General features: G+C 38.4%; 1 protein-coding gene across 1 annotated transcript in view; it reads right to left on the minus strand.

The window, feature by feature from the left end:
* Positions 1 to 19,723, minus strand: part of cfap20dc (CFAP20 domain containing) — a 400,449-nt gene that overhangs the window by 186,983 nt on the left and 193,743 nt on the right. The window contains exons 8-10 of the mRNA XM_060835856.1: positions 18,345 to 18,481; positions 10,592 to 10,778; positions 2,458 to 2,604 (exon numbers count right to left, since the gene is read on the minus strand). Of these exons, the coding sequence (XP_060691839.1) occupies positions 2,458 to 2,604; positions 10,592 to 10,778; positions 18,345 to 18,481 (471 nt within the window). The remainder of the gene's footprint in view (positions 1 to 2,457; positions 2,605 to 10,591; positions 10,779 to 18,344; positions 18,482 to 19,723) is intronic.

The following is a 19,723-nucleotide window of genomic DNA, read 5'->3' on the forward strand; positions in this document are numbered from 1 at the left end:
GGTGGAGGGTCTTTTTTTTGGACTGGAGGCTTTTAACCAGTGATGTTCAGTACTGGGTCCACTTTGGTCTGTCATTTATATAAATGGTTTGGATGATAATACAGGAGACACAGTTAGTAAGTTTGTGGGTGACACCAAATTGATGGTAGAGTGGACAGTGTAGGAGGAGTGGCAGATGGAGTTTAATTTGGATAAATGTGAGGTATTGCATTTTGGTAAACTAAACAAGGGCAGTTAATTGCATGGGAAGTGTTGTAGAACAGAAACCTAGGGGTTCAGGTGGATAATTCTTTGAAATTTGCATCACAGGCAGAGTGGTGAAGAAGATGTTGCCTTAATTGCTCAGATCTTTAAGTGGGGATATCATGTTGAGGTTGTACGGGACATTGGTGAGGCCTCTTCTGCAGTACTGTGTGTAGTTCTGGTGGCATTGTTATTCAAAGTTTATTATTAAATTGGAGAGGGTTCAGAAAAGATTTCACAGGATGGCACCAGGAATGGAGGGTTTTAGTCACAAAAATAGGCTGAAGAGGGTGAAATGTTTTTCACTGGAGCATATGAGATTGAGGGGTGACCTTTGTTGAGGTTTATAAAATCATGAGAGCCATAGATAAGGTGGAAAGCAAAGGCCTTTTCCATCGAGTTGGGAAGTTCAAACTAGGGCACATCTTTTTAAGATGAGAGGAGATAGTTTTTAAAAAGGACATGAGGAGCAACTTTTTTTACATAGAGTGGTTTGTGTGTGGAATGATCTGCCAGAGGAAGTGGCGGATACAGGTACTTGTTACAAAATTTAAATAACATTTAGAAATGCTTGGAGTGATATGGGCCAGATACAGGTAAGAGGGAGTAGCTTAGTTTGGGAACATGGTTGATGTGGACTAACTGGACCAAAAGGTTTGTTTCCATGCTGTATAACTCTATATAGCATCATGAATTTTCTTAAAATATAGAAACATAGGAAGCTTTATGGCACAGTAGAGAGCTATTCAGTCACATCACAAGAGTGCGCCCTCCGCTACACACACACACACACACACACACACACACACACACACACACACACACACACACACACACACACACACACACACACACCTCTCAATTTACTCTCAACCATCAACAAGTGATGGAAAGTATTGTTGACATTGCTTTCATGTAACATTTACTCAACAATAACTTGCTCACTGCTCAGTTTGTGGTCCATCAGGCCTGTTCTGCTCCTGACCTCATTACACCTTGCTGCAAAAATGGACAAAAAGCTGGACTTAAAGTACATAAGGGTGACTACCTGTGACATTATGGCAACATTTTGTTTCATGAAATATAATTCATTGAAAATGTTCTCCTTTTCCATACCTCCCTGTCATAACCCTGTAATTTAGTTTGTCGAGATATGAGAGAATGTTGAGAGACTCAATTCATTCCACAACCATCAATTGAGGTGTGATGCTTCTACTTTCCATGACAAGAACGTCACTGCTGAGAAGAGCCTCAAGTTGAAATGTTTACTTCCAGAATACCATCAAACCTCTGAAGGAAGGATTTGCTCAACGTTTCAAACTTTTCATTTTACTGATTTCTAAAACAAGATGTGCCTATATGCCATATTATGCCTGAGCCAGTTCCTCACTGAAAATCGAATTGGAAAGCAGGGAGAATTGCTTTCTAATTTGAAACTGAAGTAAAAGTACTCAATGACACTTTATTTAGAACATGTAAAACCCCACAGACAGAAAACATCTTTCAGGCTGCGCTGAATTCATTTTCAAGCCCAGAAGTAAGGACATTATGTTAACTAACCATCTCACCTTGTCTCTTTGTTGATATATATTTTAAGCCCAGACATTTTTATTAATGTAGTGTTGAATTTGACCCTTAATAATAATTTCAGAATTCTTTTTCACTGAATGTCATCAATGCCATTATAGGCTAAAACTTGCCAGGAATTGTGACCCCATGAAATACTCGCGTATGATGCAACAGAAAAAAATTGTTAGAGATGAATGCTTCTTACACTTATTTAGACCAAATGCCTACTTTAGTAATAGTTGTGGAGAATAATGAATGAAGAACTATTACTTCTTAAAAGTTTAAACCTGAAATTGTTTCCATTATTTTTCATGAACCTTGAACAAATCCTGCATATGATTTGAATCTTAATATAGAAATACATACACTAAGTGGTGCAGAACTTTCCTTACCCAGAAATAATATGAACACCATTAATACATGAACATTGTTTGTAATAACATTGTATTTTAGTGTTTAGAGTGCTTTTGAAGTTTTAAAAATACTAATTACATAACTACCTACAAAATGTCTGTCGTGCTTCCAATGTTTTAGCCTAACATATGTATCAATGGACATTATTTGCACAAATGCACTGGAATATTTAATTTCATATTTATGTGTATAAAATAGAACATGAGAAACTTAGATATTGAACAATATTACCATCAATTGGGCCATTCTTTGCCATGTCACTCAGCCGTAAATGTAATTTTCTACGATTTCTCCTGTCAGAAGATGGTTCATGTGGGGGTCGAGGCTGTTCAATTTGATCATCTTCTGACAAAACTTCAATCTCATCTTTTGGTTTAGCTTACAATGAGAAGAATGAAATAAACAAAGTGATTAGATGACTGCTAAATGAAGGCATTAACAATGAAGAACAAACTCCTTCCTAATACTTACATTATTTATTTTATTCCCAAGTTTCTCAGTTTCTATTCCTAGTTTTTCAATGAACTATGAAATTTTCTCATATAATAAAGCAAACAACTGTAGATTTTGGAGATCTGAAACAAATGAAAACAAACATTGTAGAAGAAACTCAGACCAGCAGGAGAGGTAACTAAGTTTATGTTTCGAGACCAGTGACCCTACAGGAGATTTCTTCAGCTGAGTTTCTCCAGCAATACTTGTTTTTGTTTGTTCATGAAATGTTGGCCAATATACATAACACCTAATTAGAATTGTGACAGAGGCATCTTTTTTAAAGGAAATATTATTGAAAATTACTATAAGCGTACTGATACTTTATTAAGTCAATCTTTCTGATGCTTCCTTGCCTTTCTTTATTTGGATAGATTTAATGTCCCTTATAAACACTTACTAGCATCACTATTTGCATTGAGAGGAGGTGAGGATGATTATCCTTGACAAAAAGCAATTAATAAAATGTGACATCAAGGAGACTCAACAAAACTGAAGTCAATGGGAATCAGGAGAAAAGTCCTCCAGTAGTTGGAATCATACCTAGAACAAAGGTTTCAGGACATTGCTGCAGGAGTTCCTTAGGCCTAACCACCTTCAACTGCTTCATAAATGACATTACCCCACCAGAGATGGGGATGTTCACTGCTCCCTGCACAATATTCAATACCATTTGCAACTGCTCAGATTCTAAAGCAATCCCTACCTATGTGCAGCATAAGCTGGGCAGTTGGGTTGTTAAGTGGCATGTTACATTTGTGTTACTTAAGTGTCATGTAATGACCATTTCCAACAACAGAGAATCAAACCACATATTTGTAATAGTTAATGGTAATATCATCACAAGGTCCTCTACTATCAATTTCCTAGGGTTACCACTGGCCAGAAACTGACCTGAACAAGACATATACATACTTTGGCTGCAAGAATATGTGAATGGTTGGGAGTTTTGCAACCAGTAACTCAACTCCTGACTCCCCCAAGCCTTTCCACCATCATGGCACAAATCAAGACTGTCATGGAATACTCTCCCATTGCCTGGATGAGTGCAGCTCCAACAACATTTAAAGAGATTGTCAGAATCAACAACAGGGCTGTCTGCTTGATTGGCACTCCATCTAGCACCTTAAACACTCATTTCCTCAAACAATGAAGCATAATAGCAGTAGTGTGTATCACATAGTGAGCTAGACTACTGCATCCTTCAGCAGCATCTTATGAATCCATGACCTCCATTATCCAGAAAGGTGAAGGACAAAAGCATGGGAAGAGCACAACCTGCATGTTTCCCTCCAAGCTACACACCATTCCAACTTGGAATTGTATCACTTTCACTGTATTTGGTTAAAACCCTGGAACACCCTTCATAGCTTCACTTTGGATATATCTCTAACACATAGTTTGCAGCTGTTCAATAAGAGTCCTCATCACCACCTTCTGCAAGGCAATTAGAATTGACCAACAAGTGCTGGCCTAGCCAGTGACATCGATAGCCCACAAAAGAATAAAGAGAAAATGAACTTAATGAAATAAAATACATGCTCCAAGTACATCGTTTCTACAAAGGAATTATGTCAACAAGGCATAGACAGATACTTTCCCAAAACAAAAATTGGAAATTCCTGTCTTGCCACATTTGATTCAAAAGAAGTTCTGCCAGGCTAAGGATCAGTTCCAATGGAGCAATACCTCATTTTAAATGAACATTACTCGAGCAGTGTTAAAGGCATGGGACAGAATTAAGGGTATACTCAAGAACTGTTCCCAATCCAGGTCAGAAAATTCAGAACAGTGGGATTTCCAACCACACTAACGCGATCCAATTTTAATTGTTCCACCATTGACAAACATGTCTTTAGTGACCCAAGTTCTAAATTTTCTGAATGTTTTCATAAAACTCCTCACCTTTCTCTCTGTCCTTACTCCTTTGAAATACATATTAAAATCTTATCTTCATGAGTGGCCAAAAACAAAAGGTCTCAAAACTATTTGTGACAAGGAATCGCATACAAATGATAGCACAAAGTGGCAAATTCACTACAGCTTGAAGAGCCAGAAATTATAGCACTCATTTTAGCACTGAAATGCAAATACTTCAAGGCCACTTTAAGTGTGACATTATTAGACTTCAAGTGGGTAAAATCATTGGTTTTCTCTTTGCTTCTTTTCTGTAACTGCCAAGACTAGACTAATATATATGTATAAAATTGCCAAAATGTACTCTGCATTTTAATATTTCAGCTTTTGCACATAATGCAGATGTAATACAGATAAACTTTGCACTAACAGAACATGACCTTGCAGGCTCTACATCATAGGCAGAATTTGTTCAGTGAGGGGGTAAGGTGCTATTACCTTTGAACTAAGGTTGAAATTTGAAAAGTGTCTGTTCATCATCTGTGAAACTAGGTTGAAGACAAGGTAATTAACATGAGGAGTTCAGGCTACCATTTTTCCTTAGTTCCTTGATACATTATCTCAAATTTGGATTCTAAATACAATTACTGCATTAACTTAAGGTAATAAACTATGATCCGATTCAGCTCAAATTCCAAGTTTTAATACAATGAAACATAAATCTGAGATAAGAAGCAGTCTATATAAGCTAACAACAAACTAAATAAATACCTGCACTTTTGAGATTTGGTCATTTATGTTACTTGTCATTGCATCCACAACTACCACCACTAATTTATTTCGTTAAATGGTAGCTGTGGAAGTCCTAAAGACGTAGCAACCTACCCACTATCGTCACATGTCAGAAACTTAACAAATTCAATTGCTTATTTCTGCTGAACTGTCTGATCTTGACTGATTCAGCAGAATTATCCTGTAGTCAAGAATCATTACATTCAAATGTCAGTTTGATGCAATACCATGGAAATCAGGATAATCATATTTCAGAGCAGTAAATCATCCCTCACTCACAATTTTAAATTACTCAGTCAATCTTAGTCCAATGCATAAAAGGTTGTGCAAGGGAAGCTCTTAAAGTGATAGAAAGTGATAGTCAGTTTCCTGTTAGTGAAGCAACTGGAAGTCCTCTGAATGGGGGCAACAGGACCAGCCAGAATAACTGTTGCACTCCAATAATAGATTCTATCTTTGAAAAGCAGAAAAGCATGATTGGAGGAACTGAACATGCCAGCATGGAAGAGGTAGAATCTTTTCTTGGAGGAGTAGCTGCTCTTAGATTTGTCTGTTCCCACATTTGCTCACTCTCCCAATCACAGTTCTGTAGTTACTTCCTGACAGTAAACTAGCTCTGAAGATTAAAATGTACATTTAAAATGGCAAACTTCCAAGATGTCAATGTTGGAAATCCGCTAAACAGCAGAATTTTTGGCCCCCATATCTCTTTTACCATGTTAATGATCATCTTTTAAAACATCTCATATGTCTTGGTGTCAAATATTGTCTGATAACAAGTTTTTTGGGGAGTTGGGATGTTCAAGGGGAAAAGAAGCATAGAGATTCAATAAAAGAAGGTAAGAATACATAATGGAGGGTGTCTTGCAGAAACTGTACAGGGCTTTGGTGAGATCAGACCTGAAGTTCAGTATCAAGTTTTGGGCCTGAACTTTCGTTGAGCTGATAATCTGAGTGTTGAAGTTTTGCCTCTATTTTAGACAGAATTCACTTTAACTGATAAGGGGAGATTGTGTACCCTGATTTAGAGCCTTCCTCTTTCCAGCCAGGGAATATATTTGTCCTCTATTTACTTTCTCGAGCTATTCAAGAATTTGTATGCCTCACGAGGTCCCCGCTGATGCTCATCATGTCTCCTCAAAGGTCAATCCTGTCAGCCTGAGGATCCATCTGCTGAATCTGCATTTTCTTCCCTCTATGTACAGAGACTAAAACTGTACATAATATTCAAGATGCGGTCTCACCAAGGCTTTAAACAATTGCAACAAGACTGCTTTACTGCTGCATTCAAATTCTCTTATAATAAATGCAAACATATCATTTATCTTCCCAATTGTCTGCTGTACCTGAATGCTAGCTTTTGGTGACTCATTAACAAGGACACCCAAATCCCTTTGGACATCAACACTTCCCAATTTCTCACCATTTAAGAAACAGAGCATTTCTGTTTTTGCTCAAAAAGTCTTTCCATAGCATATTCCATCAGACATGTTCTTTCAAATTCAGCCTATTTATAGCTTCTTTGCACCTTCTCAGAATTTACAATGCCACCTAGCTTTGTAGCATGAGCAAACTTGGAAATATTACATTTGTTCCCCACCCCAAATAACTTATGTAAATTCTAAATACCTACTGGTTTCCCTTTATCAAATCTGCTAGTCACACCCTCAAAATACTCTTGCAGTAGATAGTCCCTTTTGATTTGACTGAGGTATATTTCCCTCAGGCTTACAGACATGGTCATTCAGTTGAAGCACATGCAGTATATTTGCATGTGACTACATGATTTCCTGAAGAAGGGCTCATGCCCGAAACGTCGATTCTCCTGCTACTTGGATGCTGCCAGACCTGCTGTGCTTTTCCAGCAACACATTTTCAGCACTACATGATGGTAGTCAACTCCAAAGTACAATGTTGAAATGGAACAAAAAGAGAGACAAAACGTGCTGCAGCTGATGCTTTTATGGTGCCAACCTCCTTCAATGATAGATACAAGCAGTTGCTGTCCATGGAGCACGCTATGAGATATTGATGAAATCCAGTCAAAATGAATACCCAGATGTCAATGAGTGGCAGTTGCCAGATATGCATTCAGATTTTCATGGTGGGAGTTGCTTCTGCCTTTTTTTTTGCTATTGTTTGAGATAAAAGCAAACTGCATCTACACAAGGTGAGCTTGGGTAGTAATGTGATGTTAGCACATCCAAATAGCACACCATGTACAGTGGTTAGCACTGCTGCCTTACAGCACCAGGGACCCGAATTCAATTACAACCTTGGGTGACTGTGTGGAGTTTGCATGTTCTCCCCATGCCTGTGGGGGTTTCCTCTGGGTATTCTGGCTTCCTATCATGGTCTAAAGATGTGCAGATTAGGGTGATTAGTCATGCTAAAAATTGCCCTGTAGTGTGTAAGTTGTGGATTAGCCATGGTTATAAAAAAAATCTCTTGCAGGGTTACAGGAATAGGTGGGGAGAGAGGGTTGGATTTGGATGGGATCTTTTTCAAAGGGTTGGTGAAGATTTGATGAACTGAATGGCCTCTTTCTGCATTGCAGGAGTTCTTTGATTCTAAATATGCCTTTTGTCACTGACTAGTGAGATTCACATCTAGCCATTCAAACCTAAGGCACAAACTCAGATTTTTTTAAACTGCAATGTTGAGAATCTAATGTTTCCACTCTCACCGTAGTTTTCCAATTGTCTTGCCATTGTCCACATCATTCAGACTCCAGGACAATTCTGGCCCAAGTTGCTGATGGAACAATTTCACTATCAGACTTCATGCTAAATTCTTTCAAATATTAGAGTCACTTTTCCATAGAGGTTCATTTGCAATGAGATTATTAATTAGCCCTTTCTCATTGTACAATACCAGATAATAATAGCTGATTCTCTAGTTCATTTCTCAACATACTGTTCTAAAAGCTATCTAATCTACAATCCTAGAAGTTGTCTGCTCTAGTAGTATCAGTGCAAAGAATACAGAGTTAACATTTTGAGTCCAGTGATGCTTCTACAGAATCCTAAGATCCTTAAGAAAAGTCACTGAATTTGAAATGTTGACTTTGCTTTCACTCCACAGATGCTACTAAGCCTGCTAAGTTTCTCCTGCGATTTATGTTTTTGTTTCAGACTTCCAGCATCCATAGTTCTTTGTTTTATTTTTGTGCTAACTAGGCATGCCTGGTCTAGATTTAAATTGACATTCTTAAATTACATGATCCTTTATCAACAGCACTACTCCTTCCTAGATGTCGAAAGTTTTAAAATATTCAGTTCTCAGCCTTGGGACACCCTGCAGCCACATCTCCATAACGTTCATTGGATCTTATCTGCTTACTTCTATTTGTGCTGTCCATTTATCCACAATGTTGTGAATCCTACGTGCCTTGAGTTCACAGTTTGATTGACAAGTCAAAGAAGTTACTAAACAGTTAGTTTTCTTTGATGTGAGGTTATGAATAGAAATTCTTATAATTTATATAAGGATTGAGCACTTGAGGATATTTAAATGTTTTGCATGTACCTATATGACTAGGTCCTTTTTCAATATAGTAAATGTTCTAATGTATATTTACGCCTTTATTTTGTTTCATCTCAACAGGCTGATGAGTTTTTCCATGGTGGATATTGGGTATGTTGGCATGGATAGTGTAAAGGCCAAGGGTGGTAGTGGGTGGATTGGCATGAGTTTGAGTAGGGAATGAGATGACACAGGGGGTGAGTGATGCAGTATGAGCATTGAGAGTTAGAGGGCATAAAATGTAATGAAACAATTTGGCAAAAATGCAAAGAGTCAAGGATATTTTATGCAGCCCACTTCAGTATTCAATAGCCTGAGGCTGCCATTGCTATGTCCTGGTGTGCCACTCCGACTCCATCAAAATCCTGCCTCTAGAAGGATAGCCCTGTAATTTGAGAGTGAAAACCCAGGACTTATTCTCCAAACTTAACAATGGGTATTTTGCATTGTAAATAGAACAGCAAAGGTTTACTGCATTGTTTCCTCGGATGAGAGGGCAGTCTTATTATGAGGGGGCTGGGTAAAATGGACTTATTGCCTAGGAAGTTTGGAAGAATGCGAGATGATGTCAGTGAAACAAATAAGATTCTGAAGGGGTTTGACAGGATGGACCCTCTAAGTTTTTTGCCCCTGCCTTGGGTATCTAGATCATGGGGGCAGAGTTGCAGAATAAGCAGTGCAATCATTTTGGATTGAGATGAGATTTCTTTTAGTCAGAGAGTTATGAATCGTAGGAAATCTCCACTCCAGAGGGTGGTGGATGCCCCATCTTGAGTATGCTTAAGATGAAACATTTTTGGACTTTCAGGGATTTAAAGGACATGAAGGTGAAATTGAAGCTGAAGATCAGCCAAGATCATATTAAATAGAAGGGTTGGGTGGGCTATATCATCTACACCTACTCCTATTTATTACATTCTTACATTCTTGTTTGAAAACATTTTATAGTTTTCAAGTAAATTTTCCTTTACACATAGAAGCAGTGATCTTTAACAAAGAAGTGGTAAAAACATATAGTACCTTTTGTGTCTTTTGAGTAAAATAGCCCAAGTCAATTCGCAAAAACAAATTTAGACACAGTATCTTAAAAGAAACCATGAGGTCAGATCGTCAAAAATTGGCTTAGAGAAGCAAGTTTTAAGGGACGTCTTAAAAGAGGAAGGAGAGTTTTGGTGAGTGAAATGGACAGCTAAAGGCACACCTGCCGATAATGGAATAATCAAACTAGGAAATCACAGACACTATCATCGGGCGAATTGGATAATTAATTTACAAGACGTTTTTCAGCATAGGACACAAATCAATGTTCAAACAAGTCAAGGTTGTGTGACGGAATGGGAGCATTTTGGCCTTTGGAAACCAAAGGTTATGGTAAAAAGCAAATAAACATAAACATGCTAAAAATATAGCATAATCCATGAAAGGAATTGGAAAATAAACAATGAATCATTTTAAGTGAACTAAGTTACAGTAGAGGTAATACCTTGAAACATGGCAAGCATATAGGAAACCTCAGATAGGATAATAAAAAGAAAAATCAATGTGTATGGAGGCAAATTATTAGAAAACTACTGCAACAAAGCATTCAAACATTGATTGGGAGAAAATTCATAGTGTTGACATTCAATATAATAACTTGGGATTCTTCTAGGTTTAATTGTGTGATACTTAAAGGTTTCTACTATATATTGTTTCTTACCCAAAGAAACAGCTCTAGATGTTTGCTTTGAGAAGCAAATATTTTCTTCGTTTATGTGGTTAGCTGGTTCTGGTCGAGTTGAAGTCCGTCTTTCTGATCTGCCAGTCAATCTTTCTGATATGGCATCTTTATTATAATGAGGTTGATAGGAGGATCTAGCTGTTTTGTTATCCATCAAGACAGACAACTAAGGCATTAAAATCGGAAAATAAATCAAACTTATCTTGGATCAGTTTAGAAATATGTTGTTGGCTAAACAAACATTAATTTGACAAACTTGAATTAAAAACTAGTAAATGTGATAGAGTCATTAGAGTCATTGAGATGTACAGAATGGAGACAGATCTTTTGGTCCAACTTGATAATTCTGGCCAGATACCCCAACCTAATCTCGTCACACACCAGCACCCGGCCCATTATCTCTCCAGACCTTTCCTATTCACATGCCCATCCAGATGCCTTCTAAATGTTGCAACTGTACTAACCTCCACCATTTCCTCTGGCAACTCATTCCATGCACGTACCACACTCTGAGTAAAAGGTTGCCCTTAAGGTCTTTTTCATATCTTTCCCTTCTCACCCTAAACCTATGCCCTCTCGTTCTGGACTCCTTCACCCCAAGGAAAAGACATTGTCTATTTATCCTATCCATGCCCCTTGTGATTTTATAAACCTCGATAATGTCACCCCTCAGCCTCTGACGCTCCAAGGAAAGCAGCCCTAGCCTATTCAACCTCTCCCTATAGCTCAAATCATCCAACCATGGCAACATCCTTGTAAATCTTTTCTGAACCCTATCAAGTTTCACAACATTCTTCCCATTAGATGATGGGGCATCAACTAATGAGAAGGATGGGAAGGATGTAGATGAACTAATTTGCAAAGTATGGAGAAGTGTAAGAATTATATAGTTATAATAGATGACGAAAATTATCCAAATATAGACTGGGAAAGTAAAAGTGTTAGCAGAGGAACAAGTGTTGCCAGAAGTATTCAGGAGAATTTTCTACATCAGTATGCTCTCAGTCCAATGAGAACGAAAGCATCACTACATTGGGTTCTTGGGAATGAGGTGGGCCAAGTAGATTAAGAGTCAGTTGAAGAAATCGCAGGGATGGTGATCACAGTGTCATAAAGTTTAAGATAAACATGGAAAAGGATAAGGTAAAATGCAGATTAAGAATAATTTGGTGGAAAGCCAACATTAAAGGGATAAGAATGGATCTGGGTTGAATTACCTGGTGTTAAACAAGGGCGAAAAAAAACCAGTACCTTGAAGAGTGAGATACTGTCAAAGCAGAGATGACTCAGGCATAATTCTCTTGTTAGGGAAAGAGCAGGCAAACAAATCTAGAGCTCCCTGAATGACAATGCAGGCAGAAATTATTGTCAAGAGAAAAAAGCGTGTTTCTGATACACGCCAGACAGGTAATACAATCCAGGATTAGACTGAATTTAAAATGTTGAGAGGTTTATTGAAAACCAAATAAGAGAAAAGAAAGTATTAAGAGAGACTGGTGGCTAACATAAATGAGAATCCCAATATCTTCCATGAACAAACAAATGAACAGTAGGGTGGGAAAGGAGTGGTGTCAAATTAGGGTCTAAAATGGGGATTCAAACTTGCAAGAATGGTTATGGGTGAAGTATTAAATAGGGAAAAAGATGCTACCCTGGCCATGGTGAAAGAGAAGTTTACTGAATTGCTTGAAGTACCTAGCATTGATGACAATGTGATATCGGGTGGCTGTTCGTGCTTCAAGTTGACAAGAAAATAGGGCGGGATGAGATGAATGCAAGAATGCTGAGGAAGTAAGACAGAAGGTTGCAGAGCCATTAGCAATATTTTTTCAGTTTTCGTTAGACTCATGGTGCCACAGGACTGAAGCATTGTAAACATTATCATCTTGTTCAAAAATGGATGCAAGGACTAGCCAAGCAATGACAAACCAGTCAGTTTAACTTTAGTATTGGGGATACTTCTGGAAAGAATAATTTAAGTCAAAATTAATAGTCACAATCAAGTTAAATTAAGGAGAACAAGCATGGAATGCTTAAGGAAATATTGTGTTTAATTTACTTGCTGAAGTTTTGTTTTAAGTGTTAGGAGAAAAGCCTGCATAGGACTATGCTGTTGATGTTGTGAATATGGATTTTCCAAAGGCACCTGATAAAGTGCCACACAACCAGTGAGAAAACATTAGAGCTCATGGAATAGAGCTCATTCTGTAACAAAATGAAGTGACATTGACTGAGAGTAATGGTTAATGAATGGTTCTGGATTGGGGGAATATTTGTAGTAGAGATGCCCAGGGATCAATGCTGAGTAGGACTCTAGCTTTTATTGACATATGAATGGCCTAAAAATTAGTTTTCAAGACACAATATCAGAATTTAAAGAAAAAAATTATCTTCAACGTATTGTAATCTGGTCAGGAGCATTGTGTAGAACTTCAAAAGGATATAGATAAGTTGGTGACAGATAAGCCAGATAAGTGACAGATGCAATTCAATGCATAAAAATATGAAGTGATCCAATTTGGTAGGAAGAACATGTAGAGTTTTGAAAAATAGAGGGTACAACTCTAAAAGGGGCGCATAAACAGCAGGACCTGTGAATACATGTGCATAAATAATTAACGGATAGACTGACAGACCTGTTAATAAAACATATGATAGCCAGAATTTATTAATAGGGCTATGGAGTACAAGAGGAAGGAGTTTATATTGAAGCACTTTAAGACCCTAGTTCAGTCTCAGCTGGAGTGCTGAACCTTGGGTGCTATAGTTTAGGAAGAATGTGAAGGCACTGGTGAGAGTGCAGAAAAAGTTTATGCATATGCTGTATATCTCTATGACTCTATAAATGATTCCTGATGAGGAATTTTGGATATGAAGACAGATTGAAGAAGTTGGGACTGTTTTCCTTGGAAAAAAGAAGACTCCGAGGAGATTAGATACAAATATTCAAAATTGCTACACACCAGGCAAGACACCCTCAAAATATTTCAAGAAAGTAGCCCAGACCCTAACTTTGCTAGTTGTTTTAAGCTAATGTAGCGTGGTTATTCCAGGAGGGATGCAGGCTGGTCAAACCACTTAGTTTTAAATGTAACAGAATTTATTTACAAGATTACCGAATGAAACATAAAAGAGAACAAAATACCAAATAACTTAATCTATCCAAAAACCCAACAGATTTTACCACCTTAATGACGCTGTTTCCAGTACTTGCAATAATTTCATAAACACATCAAACACAGGGTCTTACAGGACAGAAGTTAGAGAGAGGGATGGTCAGTATGGACCTGCTTCTTTGGGTCCAGAAGCTTCAAACCTACCTGACTGCTTTCAGTGAAAAGCGTGAAAAAAATCAAACCAGAGAAAAGGTTGGCTGGGAGAACTTCCCACTCCCCTTTCATTGTACAAGTGTTTTTTTTTAAACTTGAAAGCATTTTTCCTGAGGCAGTATCTGTTAGCTATAATCAAATTAGCCCTAAAACCCATCGAAAGCCAGATCTTTCAGAATTGCTGTTTTTATGACCTCCATGAGAAACAATGGCAAGGACAGCATAACCTCGTTAAAGAAGCAGCATCATCACAAAATCATGATGAGTCTAATGTGGGGGTGCTGGTGTTGGACTGGAGTGGACAAAGTCAGAAGTAACACAACACCAGATTATAGTCCAACAGGTTTATTTGAAATCATAAGCTTTCGGAATGGAACTCCTTTGTCAGGTAAAGTTCTGGATGAGGCTGGACAGAGTAGACAGGGAGAAAAGGTTCCCAAGCACAAAAGGATCAAAAAGAAGAGTGTATAGATTTAGAATAATTGGTAAAAGAAGCAAAAGTGATATTTGCAAAAACATTTTACACAACGAATAGTTAGGGTCTGGAATGCACTGCCAGAATGTTTAATCTTGGCAGATTCAAATGAGAGATTCAAAAGGGAATTAGATGGTTAGTTGAAAAGGAATAACATACAAAGTTGCAGAAAAAAAGCAGCAGGATGGTATGAAGTGAGATACTCATTTGCAGAATTGGCACAGACACAGTAGGCCAAATAGCCTCCTCCTGTGCTGTAACAATTCTGTGATTCTGTTTTAGATCAAAACATTTCTGAGCACTTATTGTTTCCACAATTGGGGCATTAAAAGATATACTTGAACAAACTTCAAAGCTAACTAGATATGGGAATTATGCTTTTGGATCCCCAAATGTTACCTCACTATTTAGGAACAGAAAAGAGGAGAATAACTATAGTCAAACAGATTAATATTGACTGTGTTCAAGCTTCTTGAATCTATCATCAGAGGCAGAAAGCTAAAGAAGAGTGAATACTTGGAAAAAGTGTTGATTGAAAAGAGTCAACATTGATTTAGACTGATTGGGCATTCCTAACTAATCTATGTGATTTTTTTTCAGAGATGGTGAATTTGGGAGTGTATGAGCATGTTGTCGAATGAGATTTCATAACTTTGTACTGAAAAGACTACTGATAAAAGTGAGAGCACATAGATTTGCATCAAAGCTTGTAACTTGGACTACTAATTGGTTGGGATGGGATTACTGTAGAGATATAGCATTGGTGCTCTAATTGGTGGGATCTGACAAGTGATGTGCACAGGGATTAACACTAGGGCTTCAAGTATGCAGTAGAAATGTTAATGGCTGAATAAAGGTATCGAGAGCTAATGCTCATATTTGCAATTGATTTTAATTTGGGAGGCAAAGGGAATTCTGTATAGGATATTAGGAACAGACATAGACCAAGTATGTGGGAAAACTAAAGTTTATGAAATTATGTGCACAGAACAGCTGCCTACTTTGGAAATGAAACATGCAAATTAGATCATAAGCTGTGTGAGACAAAGACTGCAAAGAAAAGCCAGTTGTATGGTACAAAAAGACAAATGAAAGTTGGCTTTTACTATGTGGAGGTTAGAAAGTTAGGCAATGCTGATTCAATTGTACAAAGGCTCAGTCAGACTCATTCTGAAATAGCATGTTCAGATTTGATCAGAATGTCTGGAATATACATTGATCTTGGAAGGGGTACATCAAAGATTTACCAGAACGATATAGAGCTTAAAGGACTATATTATGAGGAAATGTGGCATAGACTAGTTTGCATTCCCTTGAGTTTAGGCTGGTCTAATTGAAGTACTGTACTACTTAAAACGAAAGAATAATTTAATGTACAATTTATAAGGTAACTATTTCCTCTGGTTTGAAAATCCAAGAACAAGAGGATATCATTTAAGATTAAGGCCAATTATGGGTGAAATCAGGATTTAGATTACCTACAGTATGGAAACAAGCCCTTTGGCCCAACAAGTCCACATCGACCCTCCGAACAGTAACCTACCCAGACACATTCCGCCATTCCTGTATTTACCCTGACTAATGCACCAATCATTATGGGCAATTTAGCATGGTCAATTCACCTAACCTGCACATCTTTGGACTGTGGGAGGAATCTGGAGCACCTTGAGGAAACCCACGCAGACAAGGGAAGAATGTGCAAACTTCACACAGACAGTCGCCCGAGACTAGAATCGAACCCAGGTCCCTGGACTGGTGAGGCAGCAGCGCTAACCACTGAGCCACTGTTGCTCACTGTTGCCACCCCTATTTAATTTATGCAAAGGATACAGGCCGTAGTCTGGCAGACTTGGGACTGGACCTTTGATGGACTAGAGAATTTTTTTGGACAAGTGAAGTCAAACAATCTCAAATCAAAGGTGCATTAGTCACTGTTGTACCATGAAATCCTGATGAAACTTTTAAGACATGAAAAACATCCAGTCTATTTAATGCAAAAGTACTATGGGTTGAACCTTTTTTTTAATCTAAATCCAAATTGTGTTGAATTTTTGGACCGCATTTTGCTGCAAGACCCACCAAGTCCTCTCACTGCATCTTACCAAACACACGACAGCAATTATCCACTATGACCACATTGCATCTCTCACATCTGATTCCAGTCTATTTTACCACACACTATTCCTGCAACAACACTCAACTCAGCAGATATCTACTGAAAGATTGGCATCCCATTTGTGCACACAATCTTCTTAGAAGACCTGCACCTGGTGAGCATTGGCATTCTGAAGCTGAGCACATTACTGGACAAAATCAGAACGTGGTGGAGGAAGGAAAGATGGAACTACGATTCTCCAACAGGACCTGGACCTGCTAGTGGATGGGGTGGTGAAAAGGAGAAGAGTATTCTTCCTGAAAAAATGTAAAGGAGGCCACCAGGTCAGGTCAGAGATCACCAGCTGGGTTAGTATGGTTTCCAGGGTGAGAAGGGAAAGCCTTCTCTGCTGCGCCAGGTTAAATGTTACACCCTTCTCTCAACTGCTTCTCTTTGTACCTCTGCACCCAGTTTCCACTAAGGCTCATGTTTTATCACTTTCAGTATTACCTGCAACATCTTGGCTCATTCACTTTCAATTTCTCCAACCTCCCATACCATTAACCCTGCATGCCCTCTGCATTGCCTACGATTCCCTAAGAATACCTCACCTTCTCTACTGACACCAAAAGCCATGCCACCTATTTTAAACTCACCAATTCCTCTTTTACTGTCATTATTGGAGAAGACAATTCATGACAGGACTGTGAGTGTGTCAGGGGACTGCTAAACAGGAGAATACCGGGACCCTTTGCAAGGGTGTCAAGATATCGATGTCTTGACAAACAAGTAACTACCATTCTTCATTCCATTGCAACTCTCACATTAACCCAGGTGTCAGCCTCATTCATCACACCACTTCTAACCATGGGCCTGATGTCTTCTTGTTCATATGTCTTGCAGCTACTGCCAGCCTATCCATGTATTCTGCCAAGGATCACCCAGTTCCCCCATAATTCACCTTCTGATTTGGGAAGAAGATAGTATCAAGGCCTCAGAGGAATCATCATTGAGGCTGCTTCCTACACCCAACACCCTAACTCAAATACAAACAATACTTTGGGTAGAGCATTAGTCTTAGAATTTTTGGCAGCACAATCCAGTGAGCACTTTGCTGCAATGATTCTGCAGCTGGCTGTGCAACAGACAGTTATTTGGGACTCAATGGCTATCAGTGCTCCGAAGCTTCAGTATTTCAGAGAATCATGAACCATCTCTATTCTATGCCTCCACAGAACTGAAAAAAGCTATCATATTAACGCATAACTGACACCCTCAGAGTGGCACACATAACTATCCCCCAGCACCCCACTCATTGGTCCTCAGGACTGAAGGCATGGTGACAGGAAGGCAGAAACCTGACTACACTTCACTTGCTCCTCCCTTGAAAGGAGACAACATAGTGCCAGGAAGCACACCTCCTCAGAGGTCTCCACCCAGGATATGGCTGGGCCTCCCAACCTTCACCTTGCTTGTCTCCCTCCAAACCTAAAAGTTCAAGGTGAAGAGGGTTAACTTGCCTCTGCGCTGTGTAGACATAAGCAGCCCCTGGGACATCACCAAGCCTCTAGGACCCTTAGGTCCATCTGCAAGGAGAATAGAGATCCACTCCAGCTGCTGAACCAGAGACTACATTAAATTGTAGTGGAAGGTAAAGGAGGTGAAAAAGTTATTGAGTGCTCGTTGGTGGAACAGAAAGGTTGCTCCCAATTGGCCATTGCCTATGAGCACTGAATAGATGTACCTTTAAAAATACCAATAAGCTAGAATACACTGCAATGCAATATTTGAAATATCACTTGAATTATCAATTATCATGGAATAGCGACTTACATCTTTAGATCCTGTTGTCCCAGCTTTTCTGCCACTGGTTGGAGGTGGTCCAAGTACTTTTGATCCAAAAGCAATGTGAGAAACATCTTGGCTTCTAACACTGCGTACACTAGCTGTTGCACCATTGGTCTGTTGGTCTAAAGTAAAACAGAGAAGTAATTTTCATTTGTATGAGCCATGACACTTCTGCAGTCTTGTGTGAGTATATAACGGTTTACAGATTCAAGGCGAATTTATGGAGTTAGACATTAATGCCAAAGCTCAAATGTAAAGGGAAGTTAGAAATGAAGTGAAAACCATAAAGTCAGCAAATAAGTTTAAAACAAAGATAGAAATATATTCTAAAAGCAACTTGCTTTTATCTAGCATGTTTATGTGAAAAACCTCCCAAGCACTTATTGTCATTTGACAATTTATAGGATCATAGAACCTTCATTTTTCAAAAACGATAGTTAAAAAAAGACACAGGCAACTTTAGGCACATTAATTTTACTTCAATTGGAACTGATAAAAGGGTAAGACAGCAGAATATTTCATCAATCCAGATGAACGGCCTATGCCCGAAACATCGATTCTCCTGCTCCTCAGATGCTGCCTGGCCTGTGTGTCTTTTCAGCACCACACTCTCGACTCTGATCTCAGCATTTGCAGTCCTCACTTTCTCCTAGCAGAATATTTGTGCAACAATAATCTCATATACTGATATAGATTCAGAAAGGGCACATAGTGTCTGATGAACATCCTTGACTGTTAAATAATTGCATCCAAATGTGCAATGCCCTATAACACAGTGAACATAGATACCTAAAATGCTGTGCAAAAGTTCCATACAATAGGCCATTCACAAAGTAAAAGTTGTTAAGATTCAGGTTATGTACTATGAGTGAATGAGAATTTGTCATAAAGGTAGAAAATATAGATTTGTTAGCAGATGTATGTTGGGATGGGAAAAAAAATATGGAATAGCATTTTTGAATATTTTAATGTTTGATGCTTTGAGCACAATGGTTCCTAACCTATATGCAAGACTCAGGTTCAAATAGCCAGTGTAAATTAGTCAAATTTAAAAATGCTTAAAAACTTGCATTGAAGGTGAGATAGTAGACCATAAGAAGAAGCAGAGAATCTACAGAATATGTTGGAAAAAGTAAGAAAATGAACTAGTCAATGGCAGGTGAAGTTAAATGTGATCAGCTTTGAAGTACTACACATGACAAAATAATACATGATATTCACAATGCATGAAAGACTTTGAAGGAGTTTAAGATGTTGTAAAATATTGCAAGCTCAACTGTATAACCAAAGTACCAATATCAAAATAATTATGTTCAATATGCATGGGACTCTAAGCAGTTCACACCTACGTCCATCTCTGGTCA

Source organism: Hemiscyllium ocellatum, chromosome 14 (genome assembly GCF_020745735.1).
Source record: "Hemiscyllium ocellatum isolate sHemOce1 chromosome 14, sHemOce1.pat.X.cur, whole genome shotgun sequence".
NCBI classification, from domain to species: Eukaryota; Metazoa; Chordata; class Chondrichthyes; order Orectolobiformes; family Hemiscylliidae; genus Hemiscyllium; species Hemiscyllium ocellatum.